This window comes from Leucopleurus acutus, assembly GCF_964270905.1.
Source record: "Leucopleurus acutus genome assembly, chromosome: 19".
In the NCBI taxonomy this organism is placed as follows: Eukaryota; Metazoa; Chordata; class Mammalia; order Artiodactyla; family Delphinidae; genus Leucopleurus; species Leucopleurus acutus.
The window spans coordinates 53,803,041-53,829,894 of NC_139161.1; the positions used below are offsets into that span (position 1 = coordinate 53,803,041).

At 50.2% G+C, this 26,854-nt stretch overlaps 1 protein-coding gene across 1 annotated transcript in view; it reads right to left on the reverse strand.

Annotated features, from left to right (window-relative positions):
• GAS7 (growth arrest specific 7) overlaps positions 1 to 26,854 on the reverse strand; it is a gene marked incomplete at its 5' end in the record, with an annotated part of 194,518 nt that overhangs the window by 73,785 nt on the left and 93,879 nt on the right. The window contains one exon of the mRNA XM_082860940.1: positions 767 to 887. Within this exon, the coding sequence (XP_082717066.1) occupies positions 767 to 887 (121 nt within the window). The remainder of the gene's footprint in view (positions 1 to 766; positions 888 to 26,854) is intronic.

A 26,854-nucleotide genomic window follows, 5' to 3' on the forward strand; every position in this document is an offset into this window, starting at 1 on the left:
CTGGCTTTGCTCTGCCCAGCCCGAGACCACAGCCTGTACACTGCTCTGTCCACCTTGTTATAGATGCCGCCACTCCTCCTTGTACGACCCTGCTCCAGCCTTCCTGCAGGTCATCCTACAGCCTACGTGCTAGGATCCTGGAGTGGTTGTGAAGGCTCAGGCGGCCTACAATAATCGGAGGCAAAGAGATGTGGTCCTGACCCAACTCAGAAATGCACAGGGAACCTCTAATTACCGGTTAGAATAAATAATCCACAACTAGCCCCAGAATTTCCCAGAAAACATCCTAAGAAACTCCAGCCAGCGAGATACTTCAGGGAAGAGAGAGCGACGTTGTGATGTAATTAGGGAAACCCCACTCTCATAACCCTTGTTTGGGTATCAATCAGCGCATTCCAAGTTCCAAGAAATCATGCAGTAGCGTAACCTGTTTGATTTGATTTAAACCAGCTGTGGACCGCAGACCCTCTGGCGATCTCAGTTTGGAAAACACAGCCCCAGACCACGAGGCTGGGTTCCACAGAGATGCCGGGTGGTTGTGGGGTGCCAAGGATGACCCCAACTTTGAAGGGCAGCTTTCCTCACCCAGGCTCAGCCCCCTGCCACCCAGCCCTGTGAAGAAGGCAAGATTCCCCTGCAGCCTCTGAGGTAGATTTTGGGAGGAAAAGTCTAAAGCCCAGGAGGTGAAGGAGGGAGGAGAGAACCACCCCTCCAGACGGACAGGACCCCGGGGCTGGCGCAGGACGCTGCCCAGAGCGGGACTCACCATTGGTGGCCGTGTTGACATAGTAGCGCCGGCCCTGAGGGGACAAGTAGCTTTGCCAGCCTGGTGGAAGGACAACGGTCTGGCTTTCCTCTCCCGGTGGAGGGGGGACCATTCCAGGCTTCTGTGGAGGAAGACAGAGAAGGTCACACACATGTGGCATTTTTGCAACTGTCTTTCGACCAGGAAGTCAGAGGCAGATGGAGTCTCCCTGGAGTGGCTCGACGCTGGCGGGGGCGTGTGGCCCACGGGCCTCCCTGGGGGAGGTTACGGGCTGCAGGTGTGATGTCGGGGATTGCCTGAGCGTGAGGTGTGAGCAGCCCTTGATTTTCAGAACCACCGCAGAAGGGACAGCACCCCCCAGAGGACGGGGGAGATGCCCGTCAGTTAACACAAGAGCTGGGCTTTCTCCTCCCGGGCCCCCAGAAAACCACTCACAGGGTCGCCGCCCCTGCCTGGAGGAGGCGGGTCACTCTCCAGCTCCCACTGTGGAATCTGAAAATCCTCAGGACCACCAAATACAGCAGCAGACAAGGCCCAGGGCCTGCTGTGGGAACTGACCAGGAGTAATGAATGCAAGTCTCAGCAGAACGAGATGTTCAACCTTCCATAATAAAGCCAGGAATCAATGACGATCTAGGTGGGGTTTTTCTAGTCAAGTGTCCAAATCACTCTCGCAAAGAGAGCTGGGAATCTGAGTCGAAACAGACTTCCTTTCTATCGTACGCACTGATGTGCGGTTTAATTCTTTAAACTATGCACGGCAGTACTTTGAAAAAAAATCAGAGAAAAAGCATAGAACAGAAAAACAAGATGCAGACACAAAGGCTAAAACAGAGGCGATCTGTGGTGGTGGGATTCTGGGGAATTTTTATTCTTTTCTTTCTGCTTCTCTCTCTCATCTAAATTTTCTTCAATAAACACAAAAGCAAAAGTTGTTAGCTAAAGAACATTGAAAAATAAGAAGGTCCAAGTTAGCCCGTCATACAATTGCTGTTCCTTGTGAAGAAAGTAAATTGACTAAAATCAGAATTCCAGCCACACGAGGAGAGGTGCTGTGAATTTCTCAACAAAGCTGGACCCTGTTCAGACATATTAAACCGCGTCAGCTCCTAAGTGCCCTCAGCATCCCCCAGCCATGCCCACGGAGGCAGGTTCTGATCACCGATGACCACCGCTTAGGAAGATAAGAGATTGAAAGTGAGCAGTAGAGACACACAGCTCCCAGACTCCTCTCAGCTTTTCTGAAGCTGCAAAGCCACGTGCTTCTGCTTCCTGCGGTGCCCTGCACACCCTCAGCGGGATGGGATCAATCCTAGCTTCTCCTGGGACTTCGGTAAACACAGTCACCCTATGGCCCTCTGAGTAACGGCGGTGTATGTTTCATTATGAATTTTCACAATTTAACCAAAAGCTTTCCCCCACGCCCCGATCGCTTCTGTCTCCCACACCTGTTAGCTTACGGCTCCTCTCTGATTCCGTGCGCTGGCTTCTAAAAGAACTACCAGGGGCCAGAGAGCAGCCAGGAGGCCTCCTCACCAGCAGAGCATGTCCACTGAGCCCAGGCACACCGCTGTGCACGTTTACCTAGGCGTCCAGACACTGCTCCGGCCTCTTGCAGATTGGAAGGAGGTCAAAACACATGCAAACCCTGTGATAAGTACAGTGTCTGTGTGGATAACATATCCCACAGGCAGGAGACAGACATTCTGGCGGAGCGGAGTAAAATACGAGTGGGGAGCTCAGGAGGCTGGCTGAAGAGAGGAACATTCTATCAATAGAACCAGGTTGCTTCTGCTTGAGTTCAGGTAACTTAGAGCATCCAAGAAGGGAAGGCCAGATTACAGCTTGTCTAAATAACCTGGTAAGAAATGAGACATTGTTAAGAGGTATTAACCAAGGCTCAGAGACGGACGTGGCCAGAAATAGGTTGCAGAGGAGAGAGGGACCCAGAAGCACCGTGAAAACCAGCCCGCCTCAGGCTCACTCAATCCTGACACGGCCCCTGAGCTGCCACGTGACCTGGGGAAGTGACTCAACCAGCTGTGTCTATTGCCACATCTGTGAAACATCAGCCCAGTTGTGGCAGATGCCGTGGAGATTAATAACAAACTGGCCACCTAGGACAGTGCCTGTCACCAGTTGTGCCCAATGGGCGTTCCCAGCGGAATGGGGGGCCGTTCAAGGCTGAGCAAGACCAGGCTTCACACAGCCTCTGCCCCCCATAACGTGAAGTTCAGGGTCACACACCCGGCCCCCGCCCCACCCGCCCCATCACTGCGGCTGAAATGTCCCCGTTAACAGTCCCTTCTCTGAGGTTTCTGTTTCCAGGACTCCTCAGCTTAGAAGGCAAACACAGACCTGCAGGGGAGGCCACTGGGTCACGATGCTGACTCACACACTCTGGTGAAAAGACCTCTCCTTAGCTGGGCTGGTGGAGAGCGTGGACCGAACCTTCCGTCCCTCTGGGTCCCCCTTGTGAAATAGCACCAGTGACATCTGGCCTGTCTCCACAGCTGCATGGTGCTCTTCTCTTTAGAATGACTGGTTAATCTGCCTAACTCTGGAGGGTCAGAAGAAGCCCGGGTTTCCGTCTGAGGACACTGATGGCCAGGTAGGGGCCACGATGGCTCTGAGGTCTCCCCCGTCCGGGAAATGCAGGACCCTTTGGAAGGTACCTGGGGGAGGCATCCCTGATGCTGAGCCCAGAAGGGCCAAGAGGTGCTGAAAGAGGGGAGGGGGGCACCCGGGCCAACTCAGCCAATTTCCTAATTTGGCCAACGTGGCAAAGAGGTCTCCACATCCCCTCCAGCATGGCCACGGGGCCCCGCTCTGCCCACCATCTGACTGTGTTCTGCCTCCGCCCTGCCCCCCAGGCAGCCACAGTCCCCTTGTTTTCTCCCCTCTTCCAGAAAGAAGTTCCTCCCGTTGGCTGGCCTGTAGTAAGTCAGGAGTCAAAGACACGTGGACAGGGACTTCCCTGGTGGTCCAGTGGTTAAGACTCCGCGCTCCCAATGCAGGGGGCCCGGGTTCAATCCCTGGTCAGGGAACTAGATCCCACATGCATGACACAACTAAGAGCCCACATGAGGCAATGAAGATCCCACGTGCCGCATCTAAGACCCAGAGCAGCCAACTAAATAAATAAATATTAAAAAACAAAAAAAGACGTGCAGACAGCTGGCTACATCCCCAAGAGAACTGAAAACAACACTCCAACACAGAATTGGTACGCACATGTTCACAGCAGCATTATCTACAATTACCGACAGGTAGAAACAACCCAAGTGTCCGTCAACTGATGAACGGACCAACGAAATGTGCTGTGTCCATAAAAAGGAATATTCAGCCATGCAAAGGAATGAAGTACTGATACACACTACAACACAGATGAACCCTGAAATCATGCTGCGTGAGGTAAGCTGGACACAAAACCCCACATATCGTACAATCTCACTGATGGGAAATATCCAGGACAGAAAAGTCCGTAGAGACGGAAAGCAGATTCGTGGTTGCCAGGGGCTGCAGGGAGGGGGAAATGGGGACAGGGATTCCTTTTGGGGGTGATGAGAATGTTCTGGAGCTAGACAGTGGTGATGGTTGCACAAAACTGTGAAGGTATAAATGTCACTGACGGTAAATTTTATGTTAGGTGTATTTTAACACACACACACACACACACACACAGTTGGCCTTCCCACCTGCAGGCCCTCATCTAAGAGGCCCAAACCACCACCATTACCTCATTCCTCGTGGTCATGGAGGGGCAGGCCTCCTGGGAGAGCTGCCCCACAGCCATCAACAGGATTCAGCGTGAGTAACTACCCAGTAATTAAGGTCTCTGCAAAACCTATTCTTCTAATTAGTTTCCTTCCAACTTAAATCCTTCCCTTGCCTTCCCTAGTCCTGTGGCTTCTCCCCTTCCATTTCAGCAGCTCTTTCCCATGGGAATAGGAACTAGAAGCAGGGGTGAGGGGTGAGGTTGGGGGCCCCACCTACAATGAACATGAGCTGAAGGAGTGTGAATCGGGGGAGATGAAGCCAGTTTCTTCCAACTAAGAAATTCTTAACCTCATGCGCAGGACTGCTTTGTGGGAATGAGAAAACGCTGCCTCTTCCCCAGATGGGCCAGACCCCTGAGTGCAAGGCTGGGTTTCAGCTGTCCCTGACTCCCCCCCCACCGCCAATCTGGGTCCCCTTGTTGAGTAAACAACCTCTTCAACTGTATATGACAGCCCATCCTCTGAGAATCTAAAGAAAACTATGGCTCTTCTGCCCCCAAAATGGAGGCACGTGTGCACCTACTCACTCACCCTATCTCCTACGGAACATCGAGAATTTCTAGACCACTTCAGAACCCTAGTCTAGAAGGTCCTCAAGAAACATCTGAGCTCAGATCCCATCTGCGCTCATTGATAATGACTTTCACCAAATGTTTACAGTGCACCAAGGACTGGGCCAGGTGCTTCACAAACTCATCTCTAATCATTACCGCAAGCCTGCCACAGAGATGGCATTTTTTTCCCATTTTAAAAGGAGGAATCTGAGACTCACAGAGTTTAATAGCTCACCCAACACTGCACAGTTAATTAATTGGTGAAACCAGTTAAAAATATTAGCTTTGTTTCTACCCAGTTACCCAAATCCTAGTTACCCTCAGCTCATCTCTCCCCAGCTGTCTGTGATCAGCTCTGTATCTTCACCTGGACCACCTGACATCCCAGCACCCGGGCAAGGAGGATGGCAACTCAGGCCTGCTTCTCCTGCCTGTCTCACGGTCTCCAAACGAGCATATGCCTTCCCAGGAGACGTGCAGAAATATCACCACCCACGTCCAACCAGTCACGTTCCCCGTCTGTGGGCTGACTTCCTTGTCTCCCTACATAGAACAACACAACCAAAGAAATTTTCCTCTTAATGATGGCTACTGATCCCCTCCTCGGAGGGGGAAAATAAGAGCAGACAAAGGGAAGTCACCTAGAGATTAAACACAAATCCCCCTACAGTGGTGTTTCTCAAAGTGTGGTCCCTGGGACACCCCGTCCGTCACCAGCGATGTGGGTTAAAGTGCAGATTCCGGGGCTCTGACTCCACAATCAACCTTGAGCCTAGAAAGCTGCTTTTTAACATGTACCCTTAAATCTCATGCTCAATGAACTCAGAAGAGATGGTCTGCAGCTTTCTTTAGAAGGAGGGATGGAGAGAAAACATCCCTTCTGAGATCAAAACTGGGAACAGAAAATTAATAATTTATAAAAAGACAGTGTTTGGCTGCCTTACTTATAAAGAAGACACTCCTGTCCCGTAGCCCAGACCCTTCAGATAGACTATTCTAAGAGACCTTATCTTGCCTCTGCAGCCTCCAGGCAGTACGAACCCCACACTCAGACGCCCCCCAGTTTCTTCAAGTTCAACCCAGGACTCCTTGCCCCTTAGGAGACTTCCGGAAGCACCTGGTTCTTACCTTCCGCAGGTGTGAGCAAACGGTACTTGCCGGTGGTAATGGGGGGCCGTCAGACACTTGATTTTGCAGCCGGATCGGACGGTTTTAAGGTCCCCCCATTCCGCGTCTTCTCACACCCCAAACCCAGAAGCAATAAGAGCGCTAAAGAAAGGCATTTCCACGGCCCTCACAGCCCCCCTCCCCCACACCCAGATCTATATATAACAGCGCTGAAGTTGTCAGCCTAACGAGCCACTTTCTGGCAGACCCGTTGCCATGGCAATGACTGCTAATGAGTCCGGTGCCGTGACTGGCAGCGCCTGAAGGCATCTCCATAAAGAACTCGCCAGCAAGTTCTCCCTTCCCAACGACACAGCCAGCTGGGACACCGGGGAGCAGCCAGGGCGTGGCCAGGTGTGCCTGGGAGCCATCAGCCCCCGGGAACCAGTTTGTTACAGGTGCGCGCTGAGCAGTCCCCGACCCGGAGGCCAGAAGCGGCTTCCACCGTCACTCAATATGGGTCAACCAATTAGGGACAGGGTTGCAAGGGCGCCACCAAGAAGCCCAAGACCTGGGGCTTCCCTGGTGGCGCAGTGGTTAAGAATCCGACTGCCAAGGCAGGGGACACGGGTTCGAGCCCTGGTCCGGGAAGATCCCACATGCCGCGGAGCAACGAAGCCCGTGCGCCGCAACTACTGAGCCTGTGCTCTAGAGCCCGCGAGCCACAACTACTGAAGCCCGTGTGCCACAGCTACTGAGACCACCTGCCACAACTACTGAAGCCCGCACACCTAGAGCCCGTGCTCCACAACAAGAGAAGCCACCACAATGACAAGCCCGTGTACCGCAACAAAGGGTAGCCCCAGCTCGCCTCAACTAGAGATAAGCCTAAAATGAAGACTCAACGCAGCCAAAAATAAATAAACTTAAGACAAACAAAGAAACAAAAGACCAAAAAAAAAAGAAGCCCAAGACCCAGCGGGGCTGGAGACTGGAGAGTCACGTCCACCCTACACCTTTCTGCTGACACCTGTTCAGGGTGGAGAGATTCCCAGACAGAGCTGGGAAGAGCTACCCAAGGAAAGATCATCTCTGGCTACAGGGTAAGAGAGAAGGCATGAAGCCGGGCCCCACTTCCCACACCGATGCCGCCAGCCTCAGGGTCTGTGTCCACAAGAATACTGAGCACTTCTCCTCTGTCTCACAGGTGAAAGTATTGTTCTCTGTGGCTCTGGCAGCCTTTCTATCCATGGAGAGTGACTGAGAGAAAATAGCTGCAGGGGAGGAAGGAGGGGACCCATGACAACAGCACAGTGCATTCTGGGAAATGTAGTCCTCCCAAGTAGTTTCATAGGCTGGTAGGAAGAGGATGGGCATTGACAGCATCTTCATGTTCTTCTAGGGGTGAGAGATTTGGAGACCCGGCCACAGGGCAGAGGAAGAGGAGGGGGAGGAGGCGGGGCCACACAACAGAGAAACAGCGTGTAAGATTCAGGAAGGCAAGGCCATGTCCATCTTGTTCTTAGTCTCAGCTCAGTACCCAGAATACTGGATGGATGGATGCATGGATGGAAACTGGGAATTGTAATAGAAACTGGGCTTCAAACAGATTTGAGAGGCTATTTCCCCAAACAAGTAAACAGAGAATGGCCGTCCAAGCAATGCATGTGCCCCACCTGTGAACAAATCCCAGCTCTTCGTGGACTGACTGAACGGACTGTTCAACTTTGAGTACAGGGAGGTGGGGGACACAAGATAATACAGTGTTTCTTGAAGTGCAGAAATTAAATTGAGGAACAGCATCCAGACGCCTCAGGGGCAGCACAAACGTCTACTCATGAGCTCATCTGGTCTCCAGAAGAAAAATTCCAGGAAACCATTTAGCAACCTCAAAAGAGGACAGGAAGATACAGCATCTATTACACAAACGCCAAAGTCATAAGGAGAGAACGAACTAATGGAAAAAAGGCAAGCTGGTTTAAAAAAATGATATAAAAAAAGGACAGGATGTGCTCAAAACTGTAGGGAAATTTAAAAGGTAGTGATAAAAGGAATATCCACATTGGTTGCAACAGAATATAAAATCAGTATTGTAGAAAGAAAAAAAAGTCAGTTATGTACAAAACAAACTGAAGAATTTTTTCCCCAGAATGCAAAGGAAATGGGAAAACATGAAAACAGAATCGACAGAAGAGATGCTAGGTGTTCCTGAAGAAGAAACTAGAACAAAAGCCGTAGCAGAAAAGAAACTATAAACATAGGATGATTGGGGGGGCCCCCCGGGAAGAAAACTTCCCTCAGCTGGAAGAGACACAAAGGAAGGTCCCGCACTGCTCCAGGCAAAATGGGTTTTAAAAGCCCAACAACAAGCTGACACCCTCTAACAATACATTTACACAGCAAAGAAAGGATAAAGTCCTACAACACTTTAAGTGGGAGGAGGGTGTCTCTGATACAGGAGCATAAATAAAGCTGCTTTTGGCTCTTCTGTGACCACATTTCCAAAGACACCCCTGGACCGCTAGGCAGAAAATGCTAAGCCCATTCTAGGTGGCCACAGCTGTCTTTCATGAGTGAAATTGATCGAAATACACCGCTCTACAGACAAGGGTTCAGGATATTTACCAATCAAGTGCTTGAAAGATGTACTCCAACTGCCTGAAAGATTAAAACAATTACAGGTGAAGAATGAAGGCCTCGAGGTAAAAAGGACCAGGGCTGAACACTGAAAGCAGCTTATAAAAAATGTGTAAATAATCATCGTAAACCTAGTTACAGAACATGTGTAAGGGTGACTATTCTCAACACATAGTGTAAAAAAAAAATAAAATAAAAACCCGGATCAAAAATTCCAGAAAATACTAGAAAAGATCAGGAGGTAGGAGAAAAAAAGTGTGGACACCGAGAGAGAAAGGAAGCAGAATCCCACTCTCCCTTCCCATCCTGATAAAGAAAGTCCCCTTCTTCCTCTCCTCCCTCCTGCCAAGACTTTCAGGTACCTGCGCAATTCGCTGCCATCCTCTGGCATCTGGTATTTGTCCTCCTCTATTTTCTAGAGAAGGACGGGTTTCCAGCCAGAGGGACCACGGCAGAAGGGGAGGGTCCCTGGAGACCACAAACCTTCTTCCACAGGGAGCCCTGAGCCCTGAAATCCATGAAGGCGGACAGGGTGGGCCCAAAGCACTTTGCTGGATGAGGGAAAGCTCAGGAACCCAGGGCTTCTAGAAGATCTCATTTGTTCCTCTGTTTGCCTTTGGAAGCCCTCAAAGCCAGAGCCGCGCTCAGCACTCAGAGAAGACTGTCACTGCTGCCCAGCCTGAGTCTGAGCTTTTCTGCTTCCCTTGATCCACTCTGGTTGGACCCCGTGTGAAAGGGGGTCAAACCATAAGGCTCACCTCTAGCTTTTCCCAGTCAGGAGCTACAGAGCCGCAGGATGTCTTTCTCCCTTCCACTTCTCTACGTGCAGAGTTTCTCAGTAAATGTGACCGACTCGTCAGAGGTTTTGCCAGGACCCTCCATGAGTATACTCACACCCCTCTTACTGAAATCACCTGGTTGGCAGCGCTGCTTCTCTGAGTCCATTTTATTTTATTTTATTGTACCACATTTACTCTTTTTTTTTTTTTAATAATTTTTTACTGAAGTATAGTTGATTTACAATGTTGTGTCTTTGAGTCCATTATAAAGGAAATTTCCAAACCAGGCTCTAATCACTTAAATGCAAAAGCCCCCAGGACTCTTCTAAACCTGATACCCAAGTGTCCTCAGGCCTCATTGCTCAGAGTAGGTGGATGGATGGATGGATGGATGGATGGATGGATGGATGGATGGATGGATGGATGGATGGATGGGGTAACTTCCACAGCCATGAGCCACATCCCTCTGGCTGGACTCCCCCGCTTGATCACGCCAGACCTGTACCCACCCCATCCCCGAGTAGCTCCCAGGGTGATATCTACCAGTGGCCAGAGGGTGACGCACCTGGACTCGCCAGCCCCGTTCTCCATGGGCGTCTGCCTTGCTTTTCCTTGCCTGTAGCAGCGACCTTTCGCAATCCCCCCACTGGCTCCAGCACTGTCCTCCATCCATGACGCTGCTAGAGGAAGCCTGGCTGCCACTGGTATCCACTCCGAGAGGTGGACATCAGTGCCATGGGGGTTTTCTCCCGGCACCCACAAAGCCGTCAGCCCTGGGCCTGGAGGCTGAACTGCTTTGAGCACTGCAGGCGTGTCTGGCTCCTGAAAAGTCAGCCAGAGTCCTGGCCACTCTGAATATCCATCAGCAAGCCCCCCAGTGCCTCCCTGGGGGCCGGTCAACTCACTGGGCATGTTTCTTAGGACTGAACAGGCAGAGGACACAGAACAATAAACTCTGTATTTTCTGACCGTGAAAAGGAAGGGAGTGATCTGGTGAACCAGGAATTTTGATTAACACAATTACAATGTAGCCCGTGCGGGGCCACAGGAAGTCAACCCTAGCAGGAAAAGTTGCTCAACTGGAAACCACGGGGTCCCCAGCGGGGCAAGGATGGAAGAAGAGCTTTGCAAGTGATACTGCGAATGACAAGAAAGCGTTGGATGAATGAACCCTCCTGGTTCAGAGGCCACTTCATGGCCTTGAAGTGTCTGGGGGCCAAGCAGTAGAGGGTGGAAAGTGGTTTCTACGTGGGCCCGGCACACATTCCTGCATGGGCCCCACTTCACCAACCCTGGAGGAAAGAGATTTTGTTATTGTTGCACCGTCATACAGATATAAGACAGAAGGGCCAATTAACAGGGTTTAAGAGGAGACAATGCAAGGAACGAGGAACTCTGGATGGCGGGTACTTTTCCTGGTGACACCATCCAGCATGACAGGGATCTGAGAGGTGCGCTCTCTTCAGCATCTCCCGGGAGAATCTCCACATTGACCAAAGAGCATAAACATGCCACTGAATACCACAGTCACTCTTGCTGTTTACGAGGTTGGGAGCAGGTACTCAGAGGCCTCATGGCCGTGTTGAGGGCCACAGGGGGAAAGGGGTTCCCGTGGATGTTCCTGAAATACAGAGAACAGCTCCGGGAGTAAGATGGGAAGCCCCAGCTGCTTCCCCACCTTGGAGTCTGGAGGGGCTTGGGGAACCCCAGAGAAAGCCCCTAACTTTTGTCCTGTTTCTCAGGTGTGTCTGATCCTGATGCTTCGGAGCTATAAAGGAAGAGGCAGTGAGCTCCCGGCAGCCCGTTCCAACTCCTGGCTTCTGAGCAGGAAAAGCCCAAGAGATTCTGCTCACTTGTGATTAACAAAGACATTTTTATTCAGACTCAGCTTCCTGATGGGCTGTTGAGAATGTTGGCTCCCTTCCTCCTACCCCTCCCCTAGCAGATAAAAATAGCAGGGGCTGTTCTGACATCCTACCTCCATCGGGAGTGTCGGCAGAAAGCACAAGGGTCTAGGCTTAAAGAGACTGTGTTCCCAGGCAACGAGCTGTGATTTACGCAGTCCTCTTTGCCTCTCTGGATGTCTGTCTCCTCGTCTATAAAACCAAGGGCTGCCAGCCCTCAAACACTGGGGTGCGGACTTCCCTGGTGGCACAGTGGTTAAGAATCCACCTGCCAATGCAGGGGACGCGGGTTCGAGCCCTGGTCCGGGAAGATCCCACATGCTGCGGAGCAACTAAGCCCGTGCGCCCCAACTACTGAGCCTGCGCTCTAGAGCCCACGAGCTACAACTACTGAGCCCGCGTGCCACAACTACTGAAGCCCACGCGCCTAGAGCCCGTGCTCCGCAACAAGAGAAGCCACCGCAACGAGAAGCCCGCGCACCGCAACGAAGAGTAGCCCCTGCTCACCGCAACTAGAGAAACCCCGTGCACAGCAACGAAGACCCCAATGCAGCCAAAACTAACTAAATAAATTTATATAAAAAAGACCACTGGGGTTCCACAACCTGAGGCACGTCTTTCATAACAGAACCCAAAACTTCCACAAGGGAAATTTCGAGGCATTTAAATGACCAGCGCAAACTTGCAAAAGCAGCTTCTGTATAAAGAGGCGGCAGAGACCTCCTGACGAGGAACATAAACGGTCATGAAACATTACCCTTTTTTTTCCTGCATGATTCCCCCAAACTCTTTTGGGGTTCAAAGAGGAAGCAGTCTGAAACTCTTTTGGTCTAGAGATACCGCTTCATTCACTCCAGACTCAGGATTGGTGGGAAAGACACCAGTGAAGGGATTAACAAAAATTGTAGATCATTAAGTTTATGCCCAAACCAGGATACTATTATAAAAATTGTGGGCATTAGACCTCAAACCACTGTGGGGAGACTGAACACTGAATTCTCCTCCCTTTTGCTCCAGGGCGCTGCTCTGGCCTCTTTAGGGCTGAAATGTCCCTATTTGTGAGAGGAAGGACTTGGGGTAAAGTTTCACCATTTCCATAGTTGTAAAGGATCTCAAGATACATCCTAGGAGAGGAAAAAAAAGACAAACAAAAAAACGCATCCTAGATTTTCTACACTAGTTTACCTCTATAATGATTATCAATTATCCTGCCCTAGAAGATGCTTTTTGCAGGACATTTTTTTTTTTTTTTTTTTTTTTTTTTGGCGGTACACGGGCCTCTCACTGTTGCGGCCTCTCCCATTGCGGAGCACAGGCTCCGGACGCGCAGGCTCAACGGCCATGGCTCACGGGCCCAGCCGCTCCGCGGCATGTGGGATCTTCCCGGACCGGGGCACGAACCCGTGTCCCCTGCATCGGCAGGCGGACTCTCAACCACTGCGCCACCAGGGAAGCCCTTGCAGGACATTTTGAGGCTCACTCACCAGAAACACTCTCCCTAGGGAGCTCCTGGTAGGGTGAAGACCCCTCTAGATGATTCCGGGTCCAATTTCCCTTTGCAGAGGAAAATGGCTGGGAATAAGGGAGTTTTGCCAACACTTGGTATTGGGAGGGGAAAAAGAAACACGGCCTTTCTTTAGTATTAAGGTGCAAAACCCCAAAATGCCTATGCCATTCCTGGCACTTACAGAAGTTGTTATGACTCTGAAGAAAACCCCATAATCAAATTTCCCAAGCATTCTGTTCTGTTCGAAATGGATTTAAGAAGCTCAGAAGTGAGGTAGGGCGTTGAAAGTTGCTAGCCCGGGGAAGTCAGAGGCTTGGGTACCTCATGGAAAGCAGCCTGCCCGCCAGAAAGGAACTTCAAAGACAGGTGACACAGCTGTTGTCCACAGCTGCTCCAGGACTAAAAGCAGGCTTCCTCGTGGGGAGTGGGTACCGTTTTAAAGGGAGGCAGACTAGAGCTCGCTAGGGCACAAAGATGGGTGTCTCTGACGGCCAGTCTCTGGCCGAGATCCAGCTGATCCAGCTTTACGGATGCTACTCGCAGGCCTGCAGGCACCACAAGGAACCCGGGGCGGCCAGTCTTCTCACCATGGAGACGCATTCCAGTTACTCTGCAGTGCCAACGGCCTGGGCTCCCAGTGATTCCAATCAAAGACTTCTGACTCTGCGAGCTGGTTCCCAGAGATCCCTAGTTGGCTCTGAACCATGAACACCGGAGGGAGATTAAGGCTAAGAGGGGCTGGTACTGTTTCTATGAGTCAGAAGGGGTGCGATTCCGACCAACCCAAGTCAGCTGCCCTTTCTGGAGCCTGAGCTCCTGGTGCCTATAAAACTTAGACAAATGGGACAGCTGAGGACATGGCCATCGCGGTTTCGGATCTACCACTGCTCTGGGGCACCACGCAGAGAACACGGACTCAAGAGCTGCTGCTGTCTTGCTGTGAGAATTTGAGCAACATACTTCATCTCTGCTGGTACAGAATTTCCTCATCTCAAGAATACGGAAGTGGGACCAGATGGTCTCCAGGGTTGTGTTTTTTTTTGTTTGTTTATTTTTTGTTTGAAAGGTATAGCCTAATGCTCAATGATTCTGGATCTTAGTATCTCTGTCTTAAAGAAGTGCCATTTTTGTCGGAGGGAAAAAGGCACATTCAAGCGCAGACACGGGATTCAGAAGCGGTCCTGGGATGCTGCCTGGGCCCCAAACACCTGGGCTTCTGCCTCGCTACCTTGGAGCTCAGTGCCTCCACCTCTCACCATGGGGAGTTCTGGTGAGGTCTTCTGTCCTGCTGGCCCGTGTCCGCCCCTTCCCTGTCACTCCCAGAGCCACACACGGTTGCGCTCTATTTTGCCAAGAACCAGACATCCACCTGGAGTCCTGGGATTCCCTGTATCCGAAGTTAGAATTCTCCCCGCACCCAAGGCAGGCTCCGGAAGAACAGTTCCAGACCTCCTGGCACACAGCGCCTCTGCTCACCACTCACGCTGCACCCCGCCAACGGCCCGCACCCCCTACACCTCAGCCTCTGAGGCTCCTCCCCGCTCCCCGAATGCACCTCAGCATTCACCTCCTTGCTAATCCCATCTTGCCCGTAAACCTCCCTGCCGCCATCCACAGCCAGGGCCAGACCTGCCCAGTGCTCTGCAGTCAGCTCGTGGGCAGCTGTAACTGTCAGCACTGGATTGATTGGTCTGGGTCCTTTACAATAGCCACCATCCCAGTGTGGTCCCTGCACCGGCAGCCCAGGCGTCCTTGTCCTCTGCAAGCTGGTTTGAAACACAGGGTCTCAAGCCCCACCCTAGAGCCGGGCTCTTCGTTTGAAAGGTCTCTGGGCAATTCAGATGCACGTTAGGCTCTTTAAGCCCAGCTGGGAACTAGGTCACCTGGCTGGTCAGAGGATGCTCCAGGAGGGTGAGTACCATCTCTGCTCCTGGTATAGGTTCAGGCCTCGATCAGAAGCCACGCCACAATCAGAGAAGCTGATTTTGACCCAGCCAGTGGGATAGAATGTCCTGGAGGAAGGTTTTGTGCAGAGATAGATGGGACTTTCCACAGAAACTGGACCTCCTTCAGCTGTCCAGAACCTCAACAGAGAGGTCACTAAAGTCTCAGCTGACCCCTCTTGGTTCCTCTTTCCAAAGAAGGGGGGAGGCTAACTTCCAGAGGCAGGACGGTTGGCAAAATAAGGCTATTCTCCTCTTAAGTCTCCAGAGAGCGTCCATCATCTTTAGGGTGGCCACGGCTGCCACCACCGAACTGGACAGAAACATCCAGCCCAGCCTGGAACCCCAGTGCAGACACTGGGTTAACTGGGCAGATACTCAACAACCTTCTGGGGAACTGTGTCCTTTAATGGGCTTTCACCATCCAGTGTCCCATCTGGAACTGGGCCGTGGAGTAGAAAGTAGGTGGGTGGGTAGCCAAGCTCTGGATGTGGGACAAGTTACTGGGAGAGGCAGATCTGGACTCCAATCCCCACCACAGGAAAATCCACACGCCACCACTCTGCTGCTCCGTCACACTGAACTTAACTGCTTCCCCAGGTAGCCGAGGGGGACCCAAGACCCTTTCCCTCCACAAACATCCCCTTTTCAATCTTTGGCCCCCTCCCTTCCTGGTTTCTCCAACATCAGCCCACATCTTCTCCCCTCCTCTTGCCTCGGGCCCGGGAAAGGTGCCCCCGACACACCAGACTTTGTAAGCTCAGCAGTTGGGAGCCCGTATCTCGGAGGGTTCTCAGAAATGCCTCTTTAAGACGCTAAAGCCATCTCAGGAGCCTGCGGAGAAAGGCGAGCTGCACACACGCTGGCAGGTAAGCAGAACGATTCTTACCATTGGAGGAGGGCTCATCTTCTTTGGGGGCCGCTAACTCAGAGTCGTGGGTCCTGTCTGCAGTGCCCGGGCTGCTGGCCAGGCCCCTGCCAGCTTCCTCTCCACGGGCCCCTCTGCGGGAAATGAGGCCCAGGCGAACAGCTACCCCAGGGTCAGGGCTCTGGGCACCCCGGAGGATGTTTCTGTGGCTTTTCTCATCGCTGTTCTTTCACAAAGAACCCACTACATTGCACAGTTCCTTCCAAATCTGCTCCAGCTCCTGTGGGGAAATCAACGACGCCTTCTGGACTTTCCAGATACAAAGGATCTGGGGGCTTTCTTTCTGTCTCTCTCTCTCTCTCTCTCTCTATCCCTCTCTTTCACTCTTTCTTCTTTCCTTTCTCTCTCTTTCTCTCTTCCTTTCTTTCTCTTTCTTTTTTGCACGCTTTTTCTCCTTCCTCAGCTAAAAAAAGTTGGCTGAGGTCACGACATACAATGGCCAAGCCTGTGTCACTGACCAGATGCCTTCCACCCCCAGGGCTGTGGACAAGAGCTCCTTTGTCCACTGTATTTTAGGCGGGACTCCCTGGGCCTGCCCAAGCCCTGCTGGGGAATGTTCCGCCAACTTTTTCCCATCCCAAAGTCACAGCTCTGGCCCCGGCTCCGGCCCCAGCTGTGCGAACCCAAGGCCAGATAAAAACCAACATAAAAAGGATGGAGAATGCTTCCCCAAAGAACCACTGTGCTGGACTCGTCCAGGGCTGGAAAACTGCTGCCCCCAAAAGGGCAAGGTGAGGGTCCCCTGCCTTCACTCAGCCCCCGTCACCTCCAAACCTGGACAGACAGAGGGAATAGAGGAGGCAACGCCGGGCATCTCAGATGAAAACAGGCTGGGGATCACAAAACTGTCGGGTTCACGGGAAGAAAGGACTGGACCCTGAGCGCAACACTGCCTCCACCAAGGAAATGAGTTTCAGCACGGACCCGGCTCCTTGGTGAATATATCCCATCCCTCCGCTTAGAAAGCTTTTCAGGGCAGCTAAAGGTTTAGCACTTGAAGTGCTAAACCTGCATTTCTGGGTTTGCTTTCAGATGCAAACCTTTGGGATTTTAGGAACTGATTCTTCACATCGAAGTAAATATGGTGTCCTGGAGGAACAGAGGTCCTGAGGACTGCGTGGCTTCCTATAAACTATCACTTCTCTCAAACGCATGGATGAAGTGTCTACCTAGGAAGGTTTCAAGGCCAGCTCCTTGGATGCGGGCCCGGCCATCAGTACTGTCATTTAGGGACAGAGTCAGATCAGGGTCAGGGCTTTGCTGGTTCACCACCGTGATACGTAGGGCAAGGCCTCTAAGCTTCAGTTTCTTCAAGGGTAAAATGGAGATTATCTTTCCCAAAAGGTTGTTGTGAGGATTAAAGGGGAAAAGAGCAATCCATGTAAACACTTAGTATAGTGCAAGGGTGATGCGAGTTACTACTGTTGATGCTGTTACTAACAGCAGGGGCTGAAAGAGTAGGTGCTGCAGTTTCCCTGGACACAAAAAAGTTTAGACTCAAGAACAAAAACAAACAACCCAATTTTAAAATGGGCAAAGGACATTTCTCCAAAGAAGATGTACAAATGGCCAATAAGCACATGAAAAGATGTCATGTGTCACTAGTCATTAGGGAAATGCAAATTCAAACCACGATGAGATAATACGTCACACCTATGGGGATGGTTACTATCAAAAAAAACAGAAAAGAACAGATATTGACGAGGATGTGGAAAAACCGGAGCCCTTCTGCGCTGCTGATGGGAAAGTAAAATGGTGCAGATGCTATGAAAACCAGTAAGGCAATTCCTCCAAAAATTAAACACAGAATTAGCATACGATCCAGCAATTCCACTTCTGGGTATATACCCAAGAAAATCAAAAGCAAGGACTCAAACAGATATTTGTACACTCCTGTTCATAGCAGCATCATTCACGATAACCAAAAGGTAGAAACAACCCAAGTGTCCAGCACTGGATGAATGGATTAAAAAAAAAATGTAGTCTATACAGAGATCTATACATACGCTTAAATCCACAGTTGTAAAATGGTCCCAAAGCGGCCACTAAGAGAAGAAGTGAGCACCGTACGTATCCAGAGGCGAGAGTCCTCCAGCGGCTGCTGGGTTATCTTCTCCCTGGTGCGCGAAGGGATGCCAGGTGCAAACTCACACCCTGAGCTGTGGGACCAGCCATGCCCTGGAATACACCGCAAGGTCCTTCTCTGCTCCTGGAAATGGGCTCCCACCCAGGAGAAGATGAGAACAACACTTCATCTGCATCTAGACTGCCAAGACCCTCATCTTCAGGCCCTCTGGTTTTGTGGAATTAAAATGGCGATGGAAGCTTTCACTGCCCATGACTTCTTGTTTTTAATAACAGCAAAGAGGGGACGGTTTTCAGGCCGGTCAGCCTTGAAACCACTCTGACCCTGCAGCACACAGACGAGTAGATACAACCAAAGACAATAATGCCCTGCTGTAGGCAACACAGAAATCACCATCATGGTGGTTCTCTGTAAGGCCTCCAGCCAATGGCAAGGGGCCTTTCTGGGCCATTACAATCCAGGAGGCTGATCTGCGCTGACCTGAACTAAAGCAAAACAAACCAGGACTGCAGAGGTTTTATTCTTTAGGATTCACCCAAGTTAACATTTCTGGGCGTGTTAAGACTCGCATATACATTCCAATGGGTTTACTGTTTGGGGTTATCCTAGTTCCTTGTTCTAATCCACAAGTCACTTCCGTTCTGCTTTACTGATAGTACTCTATCATTACAGTTGGCTGGGGAAAAGCACAAATCGTTCACCTCCTTTTTGGTCTCTGAAAACAGGTATGTTTCTAACTATGGGGCCACGTGGACAAACAAAAGACATCAGGAGACCCATGATCCAAAAGCAAAAAGACTTGGCAATCATTTCCACTAAGCTTCATTTTCCCGAGTTGAATGGAGTCAGATGCAACCAACCCTCCCGCGACTGATTATTCTTTGTTTCAGTTGAGTTGAAAACCGTCAGCCAAAAATAGGCCACGTTTGCTGTGGGACCTCATCCTCCGTTGTCTTATAATGATAATTAAGAGAGAACATCTGGGGATGGCGGTGACTCACTTCTTCTAAATGCTTCAGAGGAATGAAGGGGAAAATTATTCACCAGCCCGTGCAGTCTCCAGGGTACAGGGTCTCAAAGGCAGCCCCACCCCCTGATACGCAGCCCCTTGGCTACACAATCAATCAGCAACTAATAACTAATCAACAAATCAAGTTACTAACGACCGCTTTCCTGAATGCTGTGGAAGATACAGGCAAGTCTTATATATATGACTTGACTTCTAAAATTTGGAAGATAAGGCATAAACACAAGTGTAAAAAAAAAAAAAGGGATAACCATACCCATACAGACGAGTCTGCAAGGAATGCTGACTGCTAAGCAGGAAGACAATAAGCTCTCAGAGTCCTGAGGGCAGAGCCCTTTCAGTTGGGACAGGCAGGGGCAGTTCCTCAGAAAATACAGAATTTGCCCGACAGCAGGGATGAAAAGAAAGGGCTTGACCAGAGCAGAAGAACACAAAGTAAGAAGCAGAATAAGCCTTGGCAACTGGTGAGACGCGGGGGGAATGGGAGACAGTAAAAGTCAACTCCAAGGGGAACAAGAGAAGCTAGAACCAGTTGCCCAGCGCTCCAGCTATGGTGGGAGCCATTTGCGGGGATGTGGTGGAGTCTGTTGTCTGCATATCCAAGTTCAAAGTGATCACTGGGCAACTGGGGTGAGTCTGGCCCTCGACACATAGAGCTGGAGCATCTGCACGGAGATGGTGGTGAAATCCTAGAGGTCAATGCTGAGTTCATGCAGAGAGGATGCACAGTGGAACCTATGGAGGGGGTGGGTGCATTCAATTAGCAGGAGAGTGAATCCATCCCACCCCCATGCCCTCCATTCATGCAGGCAGCACCCCCCGGGCCCCTCTCAGTACTTTTAAAGGCAAACAAACAAACAAACAAACAAACCAGGTCTTAATCTGTTTCCCCTCCAAACCAGTCATACTCAGGGACTACGTGATGGGGAATGAATGGGGGTGGGTTCTGAGAATCAGTCACAGGAAGCAAAGGAGGATGGGATCATAAGAAGAAATACATAGTTAAGTGTCCACACGAGATAATGAAGGAAATCCTTACTGACTGCAGAGGGGAGGTTTCCCCACTAATCTCAGAAAGGAATATGGAAGTAAGGTGGGCGTGGAAATCTGAACCCAAGCGCACAAGGGGCTGGGGAGTGTGAAGAGGCACAGGGAAGCAAGGGAAGACATTCAGAGAGATGCCCATTCAGAAGAAAGCAAGAAAGGGACGGGGCTGTATGTAGGTAGCGGCCGGATCTGGCCCACCAGGCCAAGCGATGGCCCCTGGGAAGTGACTGGTAGCCAGTTTCTTGCACTCAACGTGGTGGGGGCCAAGGCCCCTCCTAAGGTTTCTACGTGTCCCCGTCATAAAAGAGTCCCAAGATCAAGTGGACATATCAGAAATGGCACCTGGTTTCAAAAGCCTCCTTACAGGCCCCGTTGCAGACCTACGGGATCCCCTCCTCAGCGTCGCCCAGACCTCAGTCGCTCACGTTCTGCTCTCAGAACCTTCCCACTGTCATGCGTCAGCCACACTATGATTTACTTGTTTTTTAACTGACTTACATGAAACTTGAATTAAGCCTGGCCCTAAGCAGTAATATCTATGAAACCATGGATTTGATTGGGTTGGGTTTTTTTTTTTTCTATTACGCACGAAAATAAATGGAACTTAAAAACTGTTATCTCCACATGTTCTAAGATCATCTCACATATCCTCAGTCGTAAACTCAGCCCACTTGGAGAAATGGTCTCAGGCTGTGTGTAAAACTATCACGCAGCATCAGGCAATGGTTTACGAGGTTCTTCTTTCAATCCCAGAAAACCAAACTTAAATTTGTTACTGACCACATATCCACAACTGCAGGAATGAGGTCCCCAGTGTGGGCCTGAATCACCATGGGGAGGCCCAAGAGGACAGTTAAAGGGGTGCAGAGGGACTTTCTGTGGAAAGGGGCACCGGGCGGTAGCCCTGTGGACACCTCTGTCGAATCCCGGTTTGAGTGGCACTAAGAGGAAAAGATAAAACTTACCACGCTACAAAAAAAGCAAAAATAGTGCACAGTCAGAATCTGAGGGAAAAACCCTCCAGGACCTTTAAGGCCAGTGGAGTAAACAGAGAAAATTTTACAAAACGGAGACTGATTGTGAAAGGGGAAACAGCACTTCACACCTTCACTGCTCTCCGTGCCGAATTTGAGATGCACTTGGCACCTCTGCCCTTCTCAGACCCCGATGTGAGATACAGGATCTGCACCCACCCGAGCACTAAACAGCCAGTCCCTGTGGCTCAGAAGCAGCCTGAGATCTGCCCCTCCCTCCCTCCCACCCACTTCTGCAAAACAAGCCAGCGGGCAGTGCAGGTGGGTGCAGGGCCTGGGGAGGGGTGTTAGTCCTTCAGAGAGGTACGGACCCCACAGGTCAAGTCTGGAGAATGTCCTGACAGCAGTGAGTGGGGATGGGGCCAGGAGAACTGTGATTTCTCACGCACTTCACCCATTCGGAATATCAGCGAGCCAGGCAGTAAAAGAAGGATGCACCAGGTGACAGTCGATTTGAAAACAAGAGAATCTACAGGTGAGCAAATGTGAAAAGGACTCAACCTTCCCCCAAGTGCACAGAGTGCCAAAGCCAGTGACAGATGACCTATACTCTTCTCGTATAATGCAGTGTCTACGGAGATCCTGCCTTGTTAAGAATGAGTTTGGGGCTTCCCTGGTGGCACAGTGGTTGAGAGTCCGCCTGCCGATGCAGGGGACACAGGTTCGTGCCCCGGTCTGGGAAGATCCCACATGCCGCGGAGCGGCTGGGCCCGTGAGCCATGGCCGCTGAGCCTGCACGTCCGGAGCCTGTGCTCCGCAACGGGAGAGGCCACAACAGTGAGAGGCCCACGTACCGCAAAAAAAAAAAAAAAAATGAGTTTGAAAAGCCGGGGGGGAGGGGCGGAACACATGGGAAATGAGTGAGGAAACACCATCCTAAAGGCTCAAAGGAAGAGCACATCTCAGAAAGTAATTCAGAATATAATTTAAAATGTCAGGAAACTGCTAGAATGTAAGAAGTTGTGACCTCTTAGAGGAACAGAAAATTCGTAATGGAAAAAAACAGGCAAAAGAGAAAGGTTGATATAAAGAAGAAAATAGATAAGGTCAGTATTATATGAAAATTGCTCATTTAAAGCCACATTAACAGTTGTGGATAAATAAAAATATTAAAAGTTAAATCAGTAAAGTACAGAGTAAACTTAAAAATATCTCCCCAGGGCTTCCCTGGTGGCGCAGTGGTTGAGAGTCCGCCTGCTGATGCAGGGGACACGGGTTCGTGCCCCGGTCCGGGAAGATCCCACATGCCGCAGAGCGGCTGGGCCCATGAGCCATGGCCGCTGAGCCTGCGCGTCCGGAGCCTGTGCTCCACAACGGGAGAGGCCACAACAGTGAGAGGCCCACGTACCTCAAAAAAAAAAAAAAAAAAAGTATCTCCCCAAATTGCAAACTAAAAAGAGCAAGGAAATAATGAATCAATGTAGGTTTAAGTAGTATTCCATTAGAAAAGACCAGATCAAATACACTAAAATCAACAATGACAAAAATAATAAAATATAATAAAAAATCATGCACACCAACAGGCAAAGAGAAAAGTTATCTAGGAAATCAATCCTTCCTCAGACTTTTCCTCTACTCCTACTAACAGCTAGAGAACACTTCCCACTAGAATAAAAGCTCTGTGAGGCGGGGACTTTGTTTTGCTCACAGCTCATCAGCACTGGGCATCGCCCATCTGAAAGCGCTAGAAGACAAATGCCACAGAGGTCAAAGCTTCAGGGGCATGGCCATCATCTTGTTCATCCCTGTGGGTGTCTATAAACATTTGTTGAACGATGGAACAGGCTGAGCTGCAAACATGAGTTTCTGTCCAAAAAGGTTGACATCCAAGACATACATATACAGCCAAGTCATATTACTATTTGACATGAAAGAAACAGGAAGGTTCTTGTAGGCATGCAAGTGAAGAGACCACGCACTTACTGTTCAGACACTGAGAGAGAAACCAAAATTAGGAAGATGATGCTGGGGAAGTAACCATATAAATGCATTGCTTAGTGCACTCCCCCAACTCAGACATCCAGCAAACAGTACTGCCTGGGGTTGGGGTTAGGGTTAGGGTTAGGGTTAGGGTTGAGGTCTGGTGCCGAGTGTTTCCCTGGGTCCTCCTCTGCTGCTCCCCTCCCATCCTAGAACCAGGATACATGTTTCTCCTGCAACATCCAAGGCCAGTACAGACGAAGCCTCCAGCCATGTGTGGGGCGCACTTGTAACTTCTTGCTTCCTTTTCTGTCCAAGAACATGCCGACCGTGGAGGGACTGTTCAAGCTTTGTGGATTCTGTGCTGGGAGAGTCACCGAACAAAAAGTCTTTGTTTCCTTTGTCCACGCGAGCAATGCTGCACTATGCAGAACGTCATAGCGGCCACTTTCTCTGCCAAAGAACTTGAGTGATGATTTTCTGTGTATTTAAAACTCATACTGAATGAACCAAGTCTTCCCCCCAACCCCTCAAAACAGGAAAGACTAATCAACCACCCAGTAGCCAATGCTTTCTGCCATCAAAACCCTCCTTTATAACATCTTCTAAACCCTCTTTTATATCATCTTCTAAGAGTGGTTCCTGTTTTAGAAACGAGAGTACGCAGCATGATCTCAACTATGGAAAATAATGCTCTCCCCGCCCCAGGCCAAGCACGAAGGAAACACACGAAAATGTTAACAAAAGTTATCTTTGTACTGTGGGATTCCTCTGGCTGTTGTCACTGTATTTCTTTTATCACGTTTACATTACTGAGTTCTTTTTTAATTTTAAAAATGAAAATTTTAATTTTTCTTTATTTTAAAAATGTATTTATAAACACTGCCCTTCCCCTGAATCAGCATGGACAATTCTAAATATACCATATGATCCCAATTATGTAGACAAATGTGCCCCGAGAAAAAAAAAAGACAAGCATGCTAAATATTTTTTCTTATTTTTGCTTTTCTGTATTTTCCAAGTTTTCTATAATGAGCATATTCATTTTAGTGCATTCTTTTAAAACAATCTTTAACTTGGATTCCATTAGGAGCTAATACATGAATATAGCCTTATGTAAAATATTTAGATAATATTTGCTAATAAAATCCCCCTTGACATATCCCATTTCACTTGCCATCCCCTAAAATGAACACTGTTTATCAGATTAAGGTTCATTGTATTATCTTTCAAACGGCAGGGAGACTGGGGTGGGGGGCTTTATTTTTAGGAAAACGAATTGAATTAAGACAAAATGATCAACAGTAAAGAACTTAACCAATGCAGTGCTGACACAAAACTTAGGGACGGAAGGGACCGTAGAGATCACTTGATCCCATGTTGCCATTTTACAGATGGGGAAACTGAGGCTCAGAGACAGACAGGGGTTGGTTGGACACCAAGTCTCCCAGTCCTAATGGAGAGTCTTCTTCTCCTCACTCTTTGGCCCTAAACCTTGGTGCTGATGTTGCCACCATGGCTGGAGGAGTAGCTCTGGCCAGATGGCATGGCAGAAACCAAGCCCCACTTAGGACCCCTCCCCAGGCTGACCCCCACAAGGCTCCGTGCAAGGCGACCTTTGCCGATAAGTCTGGCTCTCAGCTCAACCATGAGCCACTTCCCATCTGTTTGTGGCCAGAGAGCCCCCGCGAAGGGGGGCGGGGGTGACCCAGGGAGGAAACATCTGTGCACACAGAAAGGAGTCATAAACGCACTTGATTTTCTCTTTTGGCAAATCCTCTTCTGCTTATTTTTTTTCCACTCATTGAAATGCAAAGCTCCATTCCAACAAGGGGGCCTGGAAGATTCCAGAGGCTTCGAGGAACCACAGCCTCTGCTCTGCAGCAGGGGCTCCCAAAATAAGGTATGCACGATGCGTAGGGATGTGGGCGGGGATTAGAAACAGAAGAGGCAAGCCCCACTAGCCACTCAAATGCCCACAGACATCCCTTTGCTTGTCTCCAAACCCAGCTTCTCACCTTCAGCCCGGGCAGAGGAAGTTCAGGTACAGGTTCTACCTCTTACCAGCCATATAATCTCAGGCAAGTCACTTCACCGCTTTGAACCTCTTTTTCTTTTCCACATGTAAAAATGGAAATACCACCACCCACTGCACAAAATTCTTGCAAAGACTAAATACGAGGGCCGAAATGATGGAAGAAACTCCGTTAAGTATTAGCTGTGCTCCACACCGTCCCATCTCCGTTAAATCACTGAGCAGCCTTTAGGAAACTCATCAGCTGAGGTCCCCAGTGCTGAGTCACTTGTGCTGCATGGCCTGCGGGCTAACCTCTCAGAGTGACACCTTCTGACCTTCCTGACACAGACCGGAGAAAGAGGAACAGCATGTGACTTGGAATCAGGCCACTCTGTGGGCAAGACTGGGGTTTCGGGGACCAGCAGAAGGGGCCAGAGAACATCCACATCCACCGGGGCTGCTGGGAAGCTGGTGACCCCCTGCAAACCAGACCGAGACACAGACACGGCCGTGCACAACAGCCGTGAACCAACCAACGCAAAGCCTGGCAACCTTCCTAAAGCAGCCCGCGTGTGACTTCATTTGAATCGTTGCCCCCAGCAAAGACACCCCAACAGAACACGCCCACCCCGACTTCAAGCTCCTAAAAATGAGGTTGGATAATCACGAGGACAAAGGACAGGATTTCTTCTTCCCACCGAAGCCGATGCCCACTGTCTGTACTTCACCGTTAGTCCCAACCTTTTCCGCGGTTCTCCCTTGCTGAAGTGCTTTCTGTCTATTGTGGGCCAGTAACTTGTATCTGTTGGAGCTTATTGGACCTTTACAAGAGCACTGGGAGAGAAGTATTCATTTCATAATCAAATCATTTTTATTTTATAATTGAATAAACCAAGGTCTTACCACCAGCAAGACAGAACTGGTTTGAACCCGGTGTTCCGTCTCCGAGGCTGATGGTTTTGCTCCTGACCCCAGGCCATCCCCGGGTTCCTCCACGAATCAAAGCTCAGCCTGGGTTCGATGCTCCAGCCGGGATGGGGGTCCATCTTGCTCTGTCTGGTGGGCCAGGCTCCTCACTTCTTGCTGTCTCCCTGGGAGATGCAGCCCCCTGCCCCACCAGCCCCACCTGCCCTCCCCCTGGTACCTCCACAGCTGCTCTTGTTCGGGGGCCAGCGATGAGTGGTCCTCACACCCCGCTCACCTGAGCTTCCTGAGAACATGAACAGTGTCCTACCCAAATCTGTCCCCAGACACAGAAAACATACCCAACAAGCATGTGTTGAATCAGTGGAGTTCCTTCAGTCTCCGAGTAGCACTGTCAGCCCACTAAGAAAGCGGGTTTCTTACTTTCCCAGGGTCAGCGGGGCCCCAAGGCGAGAGGACAGGAAGAGAGAGAGGCAAGAAGGTAGAGGCAGAAGCACAGCCCGCGTGCTCATCTAGTTTTTACTGGGAGGGGTCTTACATACCGAAATGCCCTTAGGGGGCCCCCAAATCACAAATGAACTAAATGGGCCGGGGCGTGGTGGGGCGGGGGAAGTCATCAATGGCTTGGTCGAGGTCTCTGAAACAAGCCTCTCACGGGCCTAGGGCCCTCCAAGTAAATACACTCGGAAGAAATGTACTCTCTTGGCTCACCTAGACTGTCCACTGAGGTCATTAAAGTCTTTAGCCAGAGAGAAAGTAGGCGGAAGCCAAGGGATCATCTATGATTACAGCAGCCTGAGTGACCAAGGGCAGATCTGAAATGTACATAGGTGACTGGCTCTCACCTCTAAGTATTTTAAAAACTGGTAATTATTTTCACCTAAGAACTCCTAGC